The sequence below is a fragment of the Hemicordylus capensis genome, chromosome 4 (genome assembly GCF_027244095.1).
Source record: "Hemicordylus capensis ecotype Gifberg chromosome 4, rHemCap1.1.pri, whole genome shotgun sequence".
NCBI lineage: Eukaryota > Metazoa > Chordata > Lepidosauria > Squamata > Cordylidae > Hemicordylus > Hemicordylus capensis.
In genome coordinates, this window is record NC_069660.1 from 311,651,549 (window position 1) to 311,672,214 (window position 20,666).

The 20,666-nt window shown below is 45.6% G+C and overlaps 1 protein-coding gene across 4 annotated transcripts in view; it reads right to left on the reverse strand.

Moving 5' to 3' along the window:
* Positions 1 to 20,666, reverse strand: part of COL22A1 (collagen type XXII alpha 1 chain) — a 261,520-nt gene that overhangs the window by 119,459 nt on the left and 121,395 nt on the right. For all 4 annotated transcript variants that reach the window (XM_053313307.1, XM_053313306.1, XM_053313309.1 and 1 more), the window contains 2 exons: positions 19,426 to 19,464; positions 349 to 402 (listed from right to left, as the gene is read on the reverse strand). In XM_053313307.1, the coding sequence (XP_053169282.1) occupies positions 349 to 402; positions 19,426 to 19,464 (93 nt within the window). The remainder of the gene's footprint in view (positions 1 to 348; positions 403 to 19,425; positions 19,465 to 20,666) is intronic.

Sequence of the window (20,666 nt, forward strand, 5' to 3'; positions counted from 1 at the left end):
CCCCAGTTTGAGGGGCCTCACTACAGCTCAAACCCATACCAGGCAGGAGAAATGTTTTTACTTTACTCTGTTCCTGACAGTGAGGGAGCAGTGGTTGCAGTGATTTGACTGTCAAAGAAGACTCCCTGCAGAAGTCTCCACTTTTTCTCCCTACATTCCTGGTAAAGGTGTGGAGATTCTTTTGAGAATTATATAGTAGTCTTTTCAGAGGCTAGGGTAATGGTCAAAGACCCTGAAAAAATTACAATTCCCGAAAAGACCTTGCACCATTCCAGGATGACAGGGGAAGGAAGGGGGGGGGACACCTTCTCCCAAATGTGTTTGTCATTGTTGTGAACAGATAGTTACCTTTTCTCCTCTCTCACCCATCAGCCCAGGTAATCCTTGTGGTCCTCTTTCACCCTAGAATGAGAAGTGGGTGGGGAGGAGGAGAAGGTTCAAAATAAAATTCTCTCCTAAAATAGACTGATGGATTAAAGCTCATTTCCATCCACAAGTGGGGTTGTCAAAACCATTTTTAAAAATTCAGAATTTTAAATGTAAGAACTTACAAACTGGACTGCCTTTTGAAATAGCAGCTGCACATTTCCAGATACTGATTTATATATATTTTTTGCCAGACACAAGATGCCCCACTTGTGCAATAAATTAATTACCACAGACACAGAAGATACACATGATCAGGAACATATAGCAGCATTTATTGCATACTAGATATCCTCTTTCACCCACCTCAGTTCCTGCAGAAGACTGATTTTCTGTCCCCTCCAGTACACATAGGTGGAAGGAACAGATTTGAGACTGGAATGAGTTGTACAGCTTGTCTGACTGGGTTTCCTCACTCACCACAGGATCTCGGGCATAAAAGACCTGCTGTTCTTTGGCACACTTCTCAGGTTCCTTAGTGGGTAGCTACTGCAGTGCACTACACTACCACTCGCTCTGGGCCACCCCAGCACCCACCAAGTGCACTTATGGGGCTGCTGACACCTCAATGCTTCTCTATGGGGAAAAACCTTAAAGACGTGTAAACTTTAACAATTCCCCAAAAATCAGCCCTCTGCCCAAATCCTTTGAAAAAATTCAGGTAGCTTCCTTGACCCTACCTGGCACTACCACCAACCCCACACTGCTCTAGGCCACCCCTTTGTGCCCCGCGTGAAGCTATCCATTTGCTGACACCTCAATGCTTCTCTATGGGGGAAAACCTTACAGACGTGTAAACTTCAACAATTCCCCAAAAATAAGCCCTTTGCCCAATTCCCCTGAAATTTGGGTGGTAGCTTCCAACCATTAGGCACTACCACTCCACCCCACTATTTTGCCCCTGGGACCCAAAATTCGGGCTGACATCACTTCAGACCTTTTTGCATTCAAATCAATGGATGCAAAAAGGCGGGAAATTCAAAGAGATGTCATCCTGAATCACCCGAATTTTTCAGGCCCGAAATTCAGGTGATTCGGCTCGGCCCCGAAAAATATCGGGGGACATTGGGGGTGATTCGGTTCAGACCGGAATCACCCGAAATTGCTCGTTTCGGGCACAGATCGTTCTGTGCCCGAAATGTTTTGCACATCCCTAATGGAAAGGCAATGGTGTTACCTCTCATGCCACCTTGAGTGTCTTGTAATGCTGCTTCCTTCCCCTATCTGTGTCCACATTTGCACACAGGGAGACTCGTGGTTCCACTATGGTCTTGTGGTAGCAAGCATGAATTGTCCCCTTTGCTAAGTAGGGTCTGCCCTGGTTTCATTTGAAAGGAGACTACATGTGTGAGGACTACAAGCTATACTCCTTAGGGGATGGGGCTGCTGTGGGAAGACATCTGAGGTTCCAAGTTCCCTCCCCAGCATCTCCAAGATAGGGCTGAGAGAGACGCCTGCCTGTAACCTTGGAGAAGCCGCTGCCAGAAAACTATACTGAGCTAGATTGACCAATGATCTGACTCAGTATATGACAGCTGCCTATGTCCCTATGTTCTGCCTTCTTCTCCCCCCACACCCCCTACACAAAGGGGCTTCTGCCTAGAATTCTCTGGGAGGATGTCTCATATGCCAAGGTCTGCCTCTTCCTCTGTCTCCATGAATGGGGAGGAAGCATGACTGCTCTTCATCCTTCTTCATTAGTGTATGGGGAGACTTGTGGTTCCACTCCCTCCTTCTGCCCTCTTCTTCTCTCCACAAAGGGGCTCCCTCCCAAAGTTCCCTGCATTAACACTAATGAGTGGAGGATGCCCGATTCACTAAGGTCTACCTCCTCCTCCATCTCAGTGAATGGGAAGGACATGGGTTTGTTCTTCATCCTTCTTCTACCAGTAGGAAGGTGTGGAGGAGGAAGAACTCTACAGCCCAGCCCACAGTTCACCCCTTATTCACCAAGTGGAATGGAACAGCCACCTGCTGGCCCATCACTACCTCTCACCCATCACCATCACCCGCCACCATATCCCCCTCCCTCCCTCTTCATGTAAGCTGGGATAAGAAAAACATGTTGGGGGTGGAGTGTTATGGTGGGAAAGAATGCCAAGGGGGAACCCACTACAGGTCTTGGTCCCCAAGTCCCCAGCAACTTGTCCTCACTTCTGAAGCATGGAAGCCTAACTCATCAAACCAGCCTATATTTTCTTATTGCAATCATTTGCACCACACACACCTTTGCCTTTTAAGCAAAAGGCAATTTACAATAAATAAAACTAAGACTGGGAAAAAAAATAAACACACAACTCCCACAAAACAATCAAAGGTTTATTGCTGTTTGAAAACTGGGGGAAAGAGGAAGTTTGGCATATCTTCCACAAAGGGCACCACCACCGAAAAGATCCTGTCTCTGGCACTCACCAAACATATCTCAGTTAAAGGCTGGCCAGAGAGCTAGACCTTCAAAGCAAATGCATAAGGAGCTAAACGGAACTGAGGGAGGGAGTTCTCGGTCTGATTTCAAGTGAATCTAACTGGATTGCTTGGATGGCTGCTTGTTTGTTCACCTTCAATGAGATGCAAACGTCCACCTCCAACCACTTGCAGATGCATTAACAAGCCATGGCTGGTCCCTTTCCCTCCTGGACACTAGTACAACCTCTAGGCATCCATATGTTTGGGGATGTTAACAAAAATCTAGAAATGATTAACCCCCACTGCTGCATCAAGCCCATCATTTGATCACACCCATGGGTTACCCATGGAGAGTGTAGGGAATCTGCTGGCAATGAAAGACGAGTCAGCTAATGAGTGACAGAGCATTCTGGCAGAGGAGACCTCCCAGGAGCCTCTGATAACTCAGCTTTGTTATTGAGGCCATTAAAGGCTACAGGAAGGTAATTCGTCTCGCTTACGGCTGCCAGCTTCAGAATGAGGAAGCTCTCTGGGGCTTTTCACAGCTGAGATAAAAGGGAAAAGGTTGGCAGAAGTAGCTAGGACACTGATTGAAAGAGTTGCACCTGTTAATAGGTGCCCTTCAATATTAACTATCTCACTCCCCCTCCAAATTAGTGTCTCTATCTCAGATCTAAGCCAACTAATGGTGAAGCGGGGAAATGATTTGCCTAGTGAGCAAGAGGTTGCTGGTTCGAATTCCCACTGGAAACACAGCAGCGATATAGGAAGATGCTGAAAGGCATTGTCTCACACTGTGCAGGAGGCAGCAATGGTAAACCCAAAAGAAAACCACATGGCTCTGTGGTCACCAGGAGTCGACACCAACTCGAGGGCACAACTTTACCTTTATCTCAGATCTACCTTTTCAAACTATTGGAGTCTGATCTCATGTTAACAGCAGCATAAAGACACTTGCTTTCAGACTGTTCAAACAGCCATTCCAATGGGGATAAATTATTCTTGCTGATCCTCTCTGCTCGGTTCTGATGCTGACAAGAACTCTAGCAATGATCCCGCCAGATTCCCTTGCAATGAATATGGGCATATACGAGATCCATGGCTTTTGAACAGATATTTGACACAACTCTGTCTGCTAGAGATGCTTGCGGAATCTGATGGATTCCAATTTCCAATCTGAACTCAGGTTTTGCTGCACTGGATATGATGTTTGCCAAAGCAGAATCCAGATGGCCAGAAATTCTATTCGAGTGTTTTACCTGCATTTAGGCTGAATGTGGAGAAAGAGAGAAACAAGAATATTTAAGATCATGGGAAGAAGCTCTCTCCAGATTCAGCAGTTGACTCTACAGATAAGGCTGAATCTGGGGAGAGCATGGGGGTATGGCTGGACAGGTTTGATTAGCTGGCATGTATCTGTCCTTTCCCCCTCTTCATACATTCAAGCAGAATAGGGTCACTTTATAGAACAGTATACCTAGAAACACAAGGAACAAACAACTGGCTTTTAAACCAGTGGAAGATGGAAAGTAAACTGCAAAGTAAATAGTAAATACAGCATACAACAGATAGGGCAGAGCCTTCAGAAATGTGTTATGGTGAAGGGGGCTCAGGCAGTTGACTTTTCTATGATAGCAGGGGTGTTGAAAAGTATGCCATGACTCCTTATGGTTGTGAGACTGACTGCCTGATTGTTGATGAATGATCCCCTTGCTCTAGGGTTTCCCAATGGCAATGCCTGCTCAGAATCCAGGATCTGACAGAAGCGCTCGATTGGGTATCCTGATGGGAGAGTTCTCTGGAAGGCCTTCATAGCCTGGAAGAAGACAGATTGATATAAGAGGGAGGTGTGTGCCTGTGTGTCCAAAAGAGACTGCAGTCCCTGGGAGAGACAGAAGTTGTGCAGAGCTGAGAGCTAGACATGCCTAATGGGGTAGAGGGGTGCTGTCTCTGGGAAGCAAGTGTGATGTATGAGGCCTTGAAGGAGTGCACATACTCCTCACCTTGATGCTCAACCCTACCTTACCCTGTTTTGTACAAAGCTTGATACACCTCTTGATCAGCTTGTATTTTTTATAAATAAACTACATATGACAAGGATACCATTAAGTCTCCAGTGATCTCTGGACATCTTTGCCCAGTGAACCTGCTACCTGGGCAAAGAAGCACCTTTTAAAAGTAGTGATTCTCTTTATTTAACAGGGAGTGAGTAACTGGCCCTATCCACCCCCAGCACAGTACCTCCAGTGACTATTGCTGGTGTCTATCTTATGTTTCTTTTTAGATTGTGAGCCCTTTGGGGACAGGGAGCCATCTTATTTATTTATTATTCCTCTATGTAATGTGTTTTCAAAACTAAATATTTGTCTTGTTCTTGTTGTTGTTGTTGTTGCTGCTGCTGCTGCTGTTTTGTCTTCAAGGGAAAGCTGAAAGTTGGGTAGCATTGTCCTTGATGGTTCTCACCAATTGGAGAAGTGGGAAGCGTAACATGGTATTTTTAACTGAGAAGCACTGGAGCATAGGCATGGAACTATCCCCCAGTTCAGATCAAAACAATATAGATTTAGGATGCCCTTAGAATATGAGAACATTCATAGGCATGACAGCAACTGACTCTTAAGTACATTCCAGTTAAAAGGATTCCCACCAGATTTCAAGTTGGTGAACTAATTCAGCTCCCCTTCCTTCCTTCCTTCCTTCCTTCCTTCCTTCCTTCCTTCCTTCCGTCCTTCCTTCCTTCCTTCCTTCCTTCCTCTCTTTCCTCCAGAATTACAGGCATACTTGCAAATGCACTTATTATTAACCCAACAGCAGGTTGCTGATACCACTGTGGTAAACATTTATGATGAATGCTTGAAGCCACCACACAGAAGCTACAAATCATTGCCCTCTTGAAAACCCAAGTGTAAAAATCTATTAGCTTAATTAGATTAAGCCTCTATTAATATTTTGGCATACATCTTGCCAAAGTGTGGGTTGAGCTTCTCCAAGAGGTAAAGCAATCCATCACAACTAATAGTTTGCCTTAAAACATTTGTCAAAAAGGCAGCAGGGGGGAGGAGGAGATGTTCCCTCCAGGACCTGCACTTTATTATTCCAATTTAAGCAAGTAAGGAACACAAATGCCATCTGAGCCTCCATTGAGAGGAGAATAGATAGGAGAAAAAGAGTTCATTACAATGAATATGGACCTGATGAATGGGCATGGGCAATTCTCTTGTACTGTACCAGGGCTCATGGCAATACATCTGTTGAGTGGAGAGCTGAAACCATTTGGAAGTAGCCAGGGGCTGGACACGGGATTCTAACACAAATTATCCTGACATGTATTGGTTTACAGAGAAATTCCATAGCTATAGGAACATAATTTGAAATTATTCCATTGTTCCAGTAATGCAATGTTGAAATGTGGCTTCCGGTTATGTAAACTAAAAACTAGTTATGAATACTAGATTTAGGTGGCTTGGAGTTTAAAAAAAAAAAAAAAAAAACCACCAAAAACAAAGTTGTCAAAGAATGGAATCTGGAGAGCTGACACTTCGAATGGTCTTACTATCCAGCATTTTATTAAGGGGTTAATATAGGGATGGGCAAGATAAAGCAGAGCAGGGTGCGTGGGGCATAGGAGCATACAGGCACGGAGGGAGCCTGCCCCTGCCATGGCCCCCTCGCCAGCCCTGCCCCCTGCGTCTGATGTCTGGCACAGGGAGCATTTAGCCGAATTTGCAGCGCAGACGGAGCAACTCTCCCTGCCTGGTTTATTTATTTATTTATAATATTTCTATCCCGCCCAAAACATGCATCTCTGGGTGGTTTTAATGGGAATGCAGTGCTGGCCCCTCTAACTCCCAAATGGGGCCGCACAGCCCCGTTTGGGAGCAAAATCATGCCTGCGAGGTAACTCACATTAACATCTGAACAACTGTGTGAACCAGACCAGAGTATTCCAACTCTGGGATGCAGTTTCTCTAGTACAGAGGAAGAAGGTGGACTCTGAGAAATGTATAGAAATATCATGATTAAATATCTGATGGCGTGTCTGGGGCGTGAGGCGTGGCCCCTGAATGGCTGCGGTCCAGGTTCTTTGAATCCATTCGCCCTATGGTGGCTCCGCCCCTGGGAACAAAGGAAACCGCCATATACTGAGTCAGGCCATAGGTCCATCTAACTCAGTATTGCCTTTACAGACTGGCAGTGGCTTCTCCAAGGTTGCAGGCAGGAGTCTCTCTCAGCCCTATCTTGGAGATACTGCCAAGGAGGGAACTTGGAACCTTCTACATGCAGGCATGCAGGTGCTCTTCCCAGAGTGACTCCATCCTCTAAGGGGAATATCTTACAGTGCTCTCACACTCAAAAGCATTCTCGTTGATGACAAATAGGCATCCAACATTGCCAATTTTAACTTGAAGGGGCACTGAGAAATTGAAAAAAGTGTCTTCTGTGGGTCCTCTCTCACATTCTTCTGCCTCGGTGTCCCTGGACCGAATTCAGTATAAATTCTGTTGTTGACCTGATTCCATTTTGCCTCTGTCTTGGACCTAATGCTACGCTAGCTTCATTGCTTCCAAATTTCTTCATTATCCTGGATCCTAAAAGTTCCCTCTGGCACCATCCTGTGCACCACTTACTTGTAAGCAAGATCCATTGAAATCAGTGGGATTAATTCCTGAGTTAGTAGTACAAAGAATTGCAGCCTTGGGCCCAGCATCCTTAAAACTACTCCCAACAGGGGCTTCCTCCTTATGTTCCCAACATAATTATTAAGTATTTTTTAATCATGTTATTTCTATCCATTTCTCAGAGCCCACCTTCTGCACTAGAGAAACTGCATCCCAGAGTTGGAATACTCTGGTCTGGTTCACACAATTGTTCAAATCTAAGTTTAATGTGGGTTACCAATAGTAACAGGATTGTGTGACTCCACAACAAGGTGGTTTGTGACCTGAGATAAATAAGAGATTCCTCCCTTGTTGTAATTTCACCCAATTATACTAATGCCGGTAACCCTAATTAAATCTAGATTCAAACAATTGAACAATTGTGTGAACCAGGCCTTTATGTCTCCTGGATATTGTGCAGCACCACATGTTCTGCATTTTTATCTTAGAGGGTGCCTTCTTCTGCATGATCGCCACTGCACGTTATGGTCATCTGAGGAGGTCCATCTTCTGTTACCACCAGCACGTCTGGTGGCGACTCAGAGTTGGGCCTTTTCTGTAGCTGCTCCTGGGCTGTGGAATGCACTCCCAGCAGAAATCCATAATTTGAACTCATTATTGGTTTTCAGGAGAGTCCTGTTTGGCCTGGCCTTCCAGGGTTTTTAAATTGTTGTAAATGTCCAGCCTGGTCCTCCAGGGTTTTAAAACTGTTTTAAATGTTTTTATTCTTAATTGTGTTTTATGTTGTTTTTACAGCTTTTGTCTTTAACTGTTAGTTGATTTTAATTGTCTTTTCTTTAATATAAATTGCCCTGAGCCATTTTTGGAAGGGCAATATATAAATTAAATAAAATAATAAATAAATTTTAGCAGATGTACACTTAACATAAGTTGCCTGGAAATAGCCATTGCTTGGCCAGGTTCTTCCAGGCCTGGGGTGATGCTGCTGCTTCTGCATCCCCTTGGGCCTTATATCTGGGTGGAGAGAAAGTTCTACAAGGACTCAGTCTCCTTCTCTACTGTACTAGGTTTGAGCTTGTAGCTGCCACTTGATTTCTGGGCTTCTCTTCTTCAGCCTGCAGCCTCACTGGCTTTAAATAGGCAGCCAAAAGCCACAGGCGCTCTACACTTTATGGGGAAATCCCATGAGACACCTAGGCCTCCCTGGGTCTGGTGCCATGGCATCAGTGATGGGAAGTCACCTCCCTTGATGTCGATGTGGCAATCGGTACTGTGGCTTCTTTGGCAATTTCAGCCATGGGCAAGTCAGCCATGGCTAATTGCTCTCCCTCCTACCAAGCCATCATGCCAATCCAGTGAACTACAACCCACTTCTTCCACTGAACTACAACCTCCTCCTTCCTTGCCACTGGGAAGTGAATGGTAAAAACATCCCTCTTTCTTCTTTAGCAGGATTGGAGATTCATGGACTGCAGCTCATTCCAGATACACCTCATCTCCTCAAAAAGATTTACAATGGTATAGATAAAATGGACCTAAGAGCACGGGACTATTTCACTCCTTCCCAATTTGCCCTTGATAAACTGCCTGTGGAAAATTCTTCCACAGCACTGAAGCAGCCAGTAGATGTCAGTGCTTCCTCACAAAAGGATTGCTTCAGTGAAGCAAGGAAGCAGAGCAGGAACAGCTGTTCTGTTCTGCAAAGTGATGTAAAGCAAAATCAAGCAGCAAGCAAGCAAGCCTGTGATTCCTGTGGTGCTGAGAGCTCGGCGGCTGGGATACACAATTATGTGGTCTTGAAACAATTATGTGCTCGTTATTCTGGGTCACAGAAGCCAGTGAATAAAACTAAAACCCTGCAATTACAACATTTTTGTTTATTCTGCTAAACTTACCTAGGAATGAAACTGCACCTCTTGAGTAAGAGAATTAATGCTCTGAAAAACAGAGGCCTAGAACAAAGGCTGTTTCTCAAGTTATGGATCCCAACCTTGTATTCTGCAAACAGAAGTTCTTCCAGGGATGGAAGGAGACTTCTGCTTACGGAAGGAGCCAAACTCCTTCTGTGAATGGAAGGACTTCCATCCAAGGAGCACAAGGTTAGGATCCAAGCCACTGGAATTCACCTGTGCATTATTCCTAGGATTGAAAACAAAGACAGGAAAGATAAATATGCGGACCTAACTCAGAAAAAGACAGAGGGCCAATATTATGAACTAACCTGCGTGCTTCCAGATTAAACCCTACAACAGTGTCATTACACATATGCTAAGTGTACTTCCATACTTCCAGTGTTGTGACACCGCAGAGCCTGCACTGACATTTCCATTCACATTTCTGATGCCTTCTTTCAGATTTGATCTTTGTGATATAGTGCTACAATGTTGCATGTGTGTCACAAAGAAGTAGCTGTATTTTCCCATTGAAGGAGTTTGAGATTCCGGGGATCGTTTTCAATACGATCCTGCCAAGCCGAAGCATTTTACCTCTGTTGTAGGGTTTGAACTGGAAAGCACCCTGTAGACTTAGGGCAGTTGTTTCAAATTCACACATGTGATGGCTTTGAGCTAGTGGCAGGGATGGGGCTATAATAGGGTGAATGGGTTCAAAGAACCCAAGCCAGCCAGCTCCTGAGGACATCCTCTGATGCTCTGATTATCTCCTGAGGACATCCTCTGCTGGCCGACCACATCACCTAAGACAGACCAAAGAGGATTACCCTCCCCCCCTCCCCAGGGAGTGTGGAGAACCTGAACTTCAGCCCTAAATTCCTGCGGGAAGAGCATCTCTGGATGTATGCAGAGGGACCAGAACCTTGCCCTTTGGTCTGGACGAGGCGTGCCTGCCGCTGTCTCCCTGGAGAGCAGAAGTTCTCTCAAGCTGGGCACCAGCTGTGGATGGCCTCCACCTCCCATCATTCATGGCCCCGATGGCCCAAGGGAACCCAAAGGGCTGAGAACATCTGCTCAACGAGGGGGCGTGGAGGAGGGCAGCCGGCCTTGCATCTGCAGATGGGGATCACCTGCATTGCTAGTTTTTATCATCTCCCCCCAGCCCTGCCTGCCAAAAAACTCTGTGCAACCCACCCAGATAACAGGCAGCAGCATCTTTCATCAACAGGCAGCATCAACAAGCAGCAGGTCATCTTTCCAAATTTTATGTGCCTTTCTTAGGATACAAGAGACATCAGTGATTCTAGAGGGGTGTTAGCTGCCATAATATTTATTTTAATCTCAGTGATTGTGTTCTCAGAGAGGATGCACCAGAGAAAATTCCTCACGATACGTTCCACTTCTGAATATGCTAAGAAAAAGTTGCTGTCTTGCTTACTGATGGGTTTTGCTCATTGGTCTAATCTGCAAGATTGGATTATTTACTTGCCAATAGTAATAAGGAGATAATGTAGCTAATTTTGCTATGGCAGTAGAGAAATGCCAGACAAGTTTTTATGATGTTCATGTTGTACACTGTAAATTGGATTTCTGATGTTTTATTGTAGTAGCTTCATGATTTCTGACATTTTAATTCTTGTCATGCTTAAATTGATTGCAGTATTTTGGATCTTGAACTTTGTTATGGCCCATAGCTTAAACAAATAAAACTGAACTGAACTGAATTATAGACATCTCACTTTTTGAGTTGTTACCACTATCAAACCAGGTGGCAGAGGTGAGGGGGAGTTACAGAATTCCGCCTGGAAACATCACATTCATTTACGGATATCAACGATCCCCAATGCATGGCAAATTGCAGTAACATTTGAACAAGTGATAATTCACAGGACTTGATCAGAGGGATGTAGCTTCCACTTATCACCTCCTCCCTCCACTAAGAACACTAGGAGATAGGAAGCTATGTGCAATCACATGCACATGTGTGCACACATGGCAATTTGAGCTCCCACCCCAACCTCTCACCAAGCCAGGCTTGGAAGAAAATCAGGCTCTCTATAACCTCCTCTCCCTGGCTGACATCTAGACTAAATTACTGAATGGTACACTCAATGAAATTAATAGGATATGTTAGTCATGACTAGCCTATCATTCATTTTTATGGGACGTCTGTTGAGTAAGTTCGTCAGGATGCCAGTAACTGTTTGTATTGTACTATTATCAGCCCAAAGAATGAAGATGGAGAATTATTGAGGGCTGCCCATTCTCCAGAGCCTAAGTTGGGGTGGGGAGCATCGGCCTCCAGAACTAACCCACACCTTTGCCTTCAAGCTTATGGTGGCAGCTATTCAAATGGCAAGGCAGTTAAAAAATAGAGAGGCGATTCTCATGATCGCCAAAAAGCAGGCTAAGGGAGCCTAGCTTGCTTTTTGGCAAGCGTGTGCTGCCACGGGAGCCCCGGGGCTCCCAGCAGTGAACCGCCAAAACTACCCCTCCCCTTAGCCATGGTTAATGGAGCATGTTTAACGGAGCCATGGTTAATGGAGCAATTAACGGTTCATTGCTCCGTTAACCTCAGTGTTCTGCTCGTGTCACCATGGAGCACGGCGACACACGAGTAGATCCCCCAACCGGGAGGCTGGGCTTGGGGGTCTCTCCAGGATGCCTCGCACAGTCATGCAGGACATCCTGGAACTTCCGGGGGCCGTGTGGTCCCCGATCCCTGCAGCCCCCGCCAGCTCCGTGATGGAGCCGGCAGTCGTGTGGGCAGCCGATCCAGCTGCCTAGGGCTGCAGGCTTGCTCGTCTACAGGGAGAGCGGGCTAAGCCCGCTCTCTCCACCTAACCTCATCTGGTTAGTGAGACACTCCTCAGAGTGTCTCCTTTGAAGTCAATTCCAGAGTTGGTGTGGCCCTGCACATCTTCCCCACACCATCTTTTTGAGCTGCAAAATGGCAGAAAGGAGTCACAAATTGTGGAGCTTAAAAGCTGGAGTTGAGGTTAAGCACCATCTTCAAAACTTTCCTCTTCCCCTCTGCTGTGGGGAAGTAATAACCTAAATGGCCAGGGGGAAGGGGACGTGGTGGGAAGCAGCTTCTCAGTGCATGGAGAAGCAGGTTGGCCGCCTTCGGACATTGGGTGACATCAGTGCCCCCCTCCCCCTGCTCTCCCATCTGCATATGGATGTACTGGAGAGCATCCTCTCTGCAGTTTCTTTGCAGTGGGGGAGTTGGCTGTGTGGGCTTCCTTTTTTCATGAAGGTCAACCCTCACAGCCAATAGCAGCCAGAGAAAGGGAGGAGCTTCCTCCCTCAACTCCAGTTTGGGAGAACGCTAGGAGCCGTGCCAGCACTTGGATGTAACGCTGGCACCGCCAAACCAGAGGTGGAGGCCACGAAGCTTAGAGAGAACCAAAGGTACAAAATAGAGTCTGGGGAGGGAAAATGTGGGTTCATTTTTGGCTCTAACTGTGGTTGCCTGCATTCGGATGTGTGGCTAGTGAAACCGGAGGTGAAGAGACCTCTAGTTTTGTGTTAAATATGAATGTGGCCATTGTCTGGCTCCCAAAACTCAAGGAATATCTTTCACTTTCTCAGCCACCAGGTTTTTGTTTGGCTTGTTTATGTTTTATTACTTGGCAGCCGTTTGGTTACTGATGGGCTGAGCTCAGCAATCTAATCTGCAAAATTAGATTATTTACTTGCAAAGAGTAATAAGGAGATAATGTAACTAATTTTGCTAGGGCAGCAGTGAAATGCCAGATGAGTTTTTATGATGTTCATTTTGCACACTGCAAACTGCATTTTTCCTTGTCATTGGTGTGTGTGTGTGTGTGTGTGTGTGTGTGTGTGTGTGTGTGTCTTCTTTTGCAGATATTTGCAAAAATTAAAAGCATAAGGGAAAAAGTACTTTGTAATTTAAGTAAATTTGAGAGAACACCATTCAGAATTCCAGTAAGTCTAGCAGAACATATCAGAGCGTTTCTGCATCTTCCTAGAAAATAAAAAGCTCTTGTACAAGCAGAAAACACATCTGATGCCAGAGCAAAAGAACAGGTCAAATGTGATGGCAGAGGGGATCAAACTGAACCAGAGAAATGGTGAGACCAAACCTATATTACAGCTACACCTGAATATGGATATGACAGATATTTATATACCCCTTTTCAACAAACGTTTCCAAAGTGGTTTACATAGATATCAATAAAGATGGCTCCCTGTCCCCAAAGGGCTCACAACACCAGCAACAGCCACCAGAGGACTGCTATGCTGAGGATGGATAGGGCCAGTTGCTCTCCCCCTGCTAAGTAAAAAGAATCACCACTTTTAAAAGGTGCCTCATTGCTCAGTTAGCAGCTGAATGCTCCATAGATCCAACATCTCTTTGCCTTTTGAAAAGGTGCTCATTTCCTTTGCCAAGTAAAACAGTAGCAGCACTTGGCACAAGCACGGCTGCACCGATGCCAATCCTGCCAAACAGACACTAACAAAATGTTGCCGGCAGGTGTACATCTTTTCAAAGTGTTGATGTGCCAAAAGTGCTGCTTTGGCTAAGAAATGCCAGTCCCGGGAGCCTTCTACTGGCAGGAGAACATAAGCACACAGCAGGATGCTCTGAATTCAACAACTCATTCGAGGCCTTTTGCTGCCCACTCAAGGCCATTTAGTTGAGGAGCAGCATCTGGTTCTTGGGCACAACTTTTCTCTTGGCAAGTTTTCAAGGTAATCTGGTTGATAACCCAGTTCTTAACCCTCAGAAGCAGTCATGGGATTAATGTCACCCCTGCTGAACATTTTGCACAACAATGCAAAGGGTTTTTTAAAAGTTTTTTTTTAATTTTGTAATGTGGTCCTATTAGGTCAGGAGTCGGCAAATGTGGCCCTCTAGCTGTTCCCATCATGCCCAGGCAGCGGGGGATGAAGGGAGTTGTAGTTCAACAGCTGGAGGGCAACGTTTGCCCACCCCTGATGTAGGCCATTGTCTCTGGCACCTCAGTGCTTCAAAATATTACGTGATTGGCATAAAGTGTTTGGTCTCTGTGGATGAAAAAGTGCCCGGGATAACTTTGTATCGCAGATGTGAATGGGTTGTTCATATTTAGATGCAGGGTGTCTCAAGAACATGGGCCTATCCGCCCTTGGGAGCAGCCCCATCTTTCCTCTCCTTTCCTTCCTCTGCCTCCACCCACACACCGCTGCTGCTTCTCTATGTAGGAAGAGCTGGCAAGCAGCAAAGCAGGAGCCAGGCAGGAAGTCCATGTGAGAGTGGGTGAGCAGGGACTGGGAGGTGAACACACGCCCCTTCACACCAGACAAGCCAGTGTTTAGATGCAAAGCTACCACGGTCTCATGGTCATAAATGGACCAGGACTTGCCTGGACATGTTTGACCAGACTTTGCAAATGTAGTTCAAGGTGCATTCAAAGTTCATTCAGACCTAGGGCTGTCAACATTCTGTTGCCCGAATACGGGACATGTTGGGGGAGGTAGTCTTGGGGTGGGGCTTGGCCCCACGCGGGAACTCCATATAGAGGAGTTCTGCCTCTGCGGAGCAAGGAGGGTTTTTGGCTGGCCCGGGGCAGGAGTGGAGAACAGTGGAGGAGAAGAGGGCGAATTAGCTCAATAGTTTCAGGGCTCCACGGCGGGAAGAAAGGCAGGAGGGAGCATGCAAGACAAATAGGATGTGCTCCCTAGCTGGCCTTCCTAGCTCTGGGACTGGCTGCGGGATGGCTGGGAGAAGATGGCACCCGTGGCAGCGGCGGGACAGGGGAACGCTCTGATCTTGCTTCCCACTCAATAAAATTTATTTATTTATTTATTTAACATATTTTTATACCACCCAAAACTTACATCTCTGAGCGGTTTACAATAGTCTAAATTTACCCTTTACTTTGGGGATTTCCTACCTCCCATCGTGAACAGTTCAGTACTGTCCCAAACCTGAATTGCAGCATGGAGCATGCTAAGTTCTGTGCAGCGGTACTCCTCAGTGGGCTCCTTGTAATGAAGTGCATGGACATTGGAAGCAAACTCCTTCCCTGACATGCTGCCTGCCTGCCAGGCGACCTTCCCATGACAATATCTCAAAGCTCACTGCTGCTGCTGCTGCTGCTCTCCCGGACAAGCAAGCAAGGTGGCAGTGCTTTTTTAATGCATGCCCCTGCATTGGCCCACAGCCTCTCCTGGCCTCCGGACCCCCTTCACTCTCACTGTGTGGCCTTGCCTGCTATTCCTGCCTTCGCTCGGCTTGCCTCCTTGCCTGTCCACATGTGCCGCTCCTCCTCCTGGGGCGCAATCTCCACATGGCGGAACCAAAATACAGGGGAAATGGCTTCTCAGATGGGACGAACATTGCCCCTAAGAAAAATGGGATGTCCCAGGTAATCCAGGACCCTGGCAACCCTATCAGCACACCTGTCCTGGTGTCCTTGGTAACTTCCTGACACTCCCACCTCACTTCTTGCTTTTGCAACGTTTTTGCAAGATACTTTGGCCTGTCTGTTTCCAGGATGTCATGCCATCTCACCCCTACCTCATTTCTGACGTTGTGGTGGGGTGGCATTTCATATTCCCCGCTCTGCCCTTGGTATATAGATATGAGCTTTTGTGGCTCCTTTGGTACCATGAACAACATATAAGGAACACAGAAGGAGCTGTAGAGTAGAAGGATACACAGTGGAGTTTTCTAAAGTGCTGTTCCGCCCATTCCCTGTTCTCAGGGACCCTCGCATGAGTCGATTTCAAGCTGGGTGAGCACTTTGTTGCCTCCTTTGCCAGGTGTGTGATACAAAAGTACCCCATGACCGCAACAATAGTTAGGATGACGTGACATATAGTGAGGGTTAAAACATTGTGCTAACATTCAACTGAGCCTTGGAATGAACAGGCAATTTGCTTCTGCATAGCTCTTTCAAACTTGCAGGCTGATCCCTACAGCTGCCTACGAAAGACTGGCGATACCACCACTCACCCCTCTTCGTCTGGTACAAGCTACTTAGCACCCAGTTCCTAGGTGGCACTGTCTTGTGTGTTAAGGCTGTGCTTTATGATGAATCCGTATGTCATTCACACGCAGCTCGGCCCTTTGAATATTCCCTTCTATAACATACACACCTTATATAGTCGCTTTCCAACCCATTGCTACATCTTGCTTTCCAACCCACCTCGCTTGGTGCCTCTAGGATGGAAAGACTGTCTACTTGGAAGAGGGAAATTATGCATCCCACATTTCCATGTGTTGCCATTGCAACCTGCGTCTCTGCTCTGTTACCAGCAGCGCTTTTCTGTAGACTTCCAGGAGTCCCCTTCGTTCATCTTTTGAGTCTCCAGGCTTGGAGATCTCACTCTATACATGCTCAGGAGTATCACAGCATCATGAGTTATCTGTTTATACACATGGGGACAGGTCACTTAGTGACAGTGGGCCAGTTGTCTCTAGATTTGGCTCCTAAGAAGCAAGTTGTAAAGCAGAGCAGATGCACGTCCTGCCTAATTCTAAGTAGACCCCAGAAGTTAACTAAAAGCAAGGCTACTCTGCACTCAGGGTGAATCACCCTGTGTTTCTCCTCCTTCCACAAAAAGGATAGCAGTCAGAGAATGTGCCAATTAGCTCAACAAGAAGAACATACACACACCCTGCGCGCACAAGAAGGTTGAACAAGCTATACGGACCACAAAGAAGGTTGAGCAAGCTATACGAACCTAAGAGATGCACCCATCAAAATACTTATTAGATTATTGAACTTTTCTGTTTATGCATGATTTCCCTTCTTCTCACATCTATTCATTCTGTTTTCATGAGAAAAGCCTTGACATCCCTCTGCTATTCCCACATTGTTACACTCAAGAAGAGAGATCTGCAACAATGGGATCCTTGCCGGTCCATCCCAACACACCTGTTAGACAGCTAGGGTCACATGGAATTTACCCCCAAGATATGTATTTGGGTATAAGGATTCCCAATTACATGATCCAGTGTGTTCCCTCATATGCTTCACTTGGGACTCCATCAGCTTTTTGGGCAATTTACTGTCTACTGGCCCCCACACATGGTGGTGTTCAATATTTTGTGCCATTTTCCAGAGTGGCTTTGTTGCCTAGTCTGATCTGTCCAGTCTTCCTTGCTAACCCAGAAAGCTGGGTCCAAGGAGGAATCACCCTCTTGGAATCACCTCCAATGACTAACCTCTCCAACCTTTTTGCACCTGCCTTGGCCCAACCTCTTCCTATAGAGCAAAGTTCATCAGTGGTCCCCAGAGTCTTCCATCCAGAGCAGGTGATATGAGCCTTTGCCCCTCCTTGGGCCCAAATTCTATCTCTGTCCCCCTTTCTTAAACTCTGCCCTACATCTCTAAAAGCCTCTTTCTCTTGCCTACCTGGGAACTTACACAATTAGGACTCTAGGCTAAAATGCCTCATTGCAGCTAAATGTATTGTTGATAATAATATTGCTCTAAGCACATATTTCTCTCCTTGGTACCCCCTCCTACAATAAATATCTTTCTTTCATTTTGAAACTTAAATCTTGTCTCAGTACAGTCATTTCTTGAGTCCAAATGTATGCACAAATTAAAACTGACATGGAGCTGCCCCATTAAGAGCTAATTCCCCCACAAAGCCCCAACATTGGGGTGCTGACCAATAATCCCAGGCAGCTCCATTAACAGCTCACTATGCAGAAGAGGTTATTCTGCTCACCGTGCAGAACATAAGAGCAGCCCTGCTGGCTCAGGCCCATGTACTCCAGCATCCTGTTTCACACAATGGCTCACCATATTCCTCTGGGGAGCGCACAGGCAAGAGGTTTGTACATGCCCTCTCTCTTGCTGTTGCTCCCCTGCAACAGGCATTTAGAGGCATTTTGCCTCTGAGGCTGGAGGTGGCCTATAGCTCTCAGACAGGCTGTTCAGTGGCATCCACCCTATAGAAGGCATCATATTAATGAAGCCCAGGGCTGTGAGTCAAGACACACTTTACTTGGGAATAATTCCAATTAAAATCAATAGGATTTACTGCCAAAGAAAAATACACAGAACCAGACTGCAAAATTGTCACCTTCAGCACTTCCTTTTAGGTTGGGATCCTATGAGGACTTATTTGGAAGTTAAACTCAAGGCTTGGGGTGACAATGTCTGTATTATCAGAACCCATGCTATTTTTCAGGCAGTAGTATGTGAGGAGAAATATAGTTTGTCACCCAAAGTAATCTGAGGATGACATATTGGAAGCAAATTTATTTTCCTTTTCAATAAAATAGTAGGCACTTTTTTGTTTTACACCACTCTCTGAAGGTTGGTTCTGGCCTGAGGGTTACCACTTTGCAATCCTTCTCTCAAGTAATGGGTTTTCAGTCTGGGATGTTAGAATATTTTCCAAAGGTTTATTTTGTGGAAACCTAAGATGGATGTTCATGGCCATGTTTCTCACAATATGGCTAAAATTGCCACATAATCATCAATGATTTGTGGCTTCCATCACATTTAATCTCTTCCTCAGAGAGCCTTTTGAATACACGGGCAGTTACTAGCAAAAGGGGAAGGTCCTTTTAAAATCATCATCACCACTGAGCTACTGTTTAAGCAGTGGTTTAACTTAAACAGGTTCTTTGTTAATGGATCAGTGTGTTGGTTGCTGACCCAAGAAGTAAGTTTGCCAATTTCCTCCGCAGCCTATTCCCAAAGACCTATTGCATTTGGTCACATCCACACAGATCACAACATCCTTGGATCTAAAGAAAATGTCAAGCTATGGAATAATCTGTTCACATATATGCATGATCTAATTTGTATGAGCATTTTCAAGATTCCAAGAACACCAAACCCAAGCACAGAAATTGGTACTGGACATTGGAATCATTATCCCATCACATTCAATTGTAAAAATAGTTGTGAAATTCCACAGCGAGCTGCCTGATGAGATCTTAGAAACTCAGAGAGGAACCACTGAGCAAGATTTTATGAGGGCAAGAGGGATAAATCTGCAGAGTCTTTCATAGGTCTCTGTTCCTCATCGTGGTGGGCAGAATAAGCTATGCAAAGTTAGCATGTGCATATTTTACTGTACATCCAGCTCTGATATGGCCATACCTTTCCTCCTTTCTCTCCTCTGCCAAATGCTCCTCCACCCTAAAAGAAGAGAAGGAAGCTGGGATTAACAGTAAGCATGGACGAGTGTACAAAGGTTCATTTGAACTGCTTCTCTCTCTCTCTCTCTCTCTCTCTCTCTCTATATATATATATATATACACACAGACCTACCTAGCTATCTATCCTATTTCTATATTGCCTGATATAGACATCTCCAGGTATTGTTTATTATAAAAACAATATAAAACAGATAAAATTCATAGAACAGGTAAAAACAATCTTGGTGAGTAAAAAGCAGATTAAAATTAAAAGTCTGGGGAAAGAGCTATGTCTTCAGGGTCTTCCTAAAAACAAACAGAAGAATTTTAGCAGGGAGCGTATTCCAGAGCCCTGGGGCAGCCACAGAGAAGGCCTGGTCCCGAGTCGCCACCAAATGAGCCAGCAGCAACTGTAATCGGACCTCTCCAGAGGATCTTAATAGACAACAGGGTTCATGACAGAGAAGGGGCTCTCTTAAGTAATTGTCACGAGCTCACTCTACTGAAGAAGTTGACCAAAGATTTATGACACAATACAGGGGCGTAACTATAATGGGGCAAGGGGAGACAGTTGTCTGAGGGCCCACTGCCTTGGGCCCCTCCCCCAGAGGCAAGTCACATGACTGACTCCCCCAGCCACACACCCACCCAGACTGCCTTCAGTTGTATTCATCCTCCGAAACTGATGTGAGTGTGAAGACCTGGAGCTACCAGAAGAGCATGTCTTTCTCTAGTACCATTAAATGACTTGCATCATCCACAATTTACAAAACCTTTAAAAAAATAATTTAGGATGATGTTCTATTGTGGCACATGGGTATATATATGTATATGTATATAAATTTTACTATGCTTTTTGTTACCACTATTCAGCCTCATTTAAGATTTCATTACTTCATGAGCTGAGCTTCAGTGCGGCGGGGTGGGGGGCATTTTAAAATCTTGTCTCTGGGCCCACTCCAACCTTGCTACGCCCCTGACACAACAGCCAGTTGGAATTGTAGCTCTAGTTTCCGCTTTACTGATAAATGATAAGTTTTAACAGTCTCACTATGATTATAGAAACAAGGACTGAAAGCACCATAGACCCAGTGCATATCTGATAATCTAGGCTTTCCAGTAAAACTTCAGATGCCCACTCCAGAGTCACAAACTCTCCGACAAAAGCTCAAAGCAGATTAGACTTGTTGTTCCCAGCTGTTT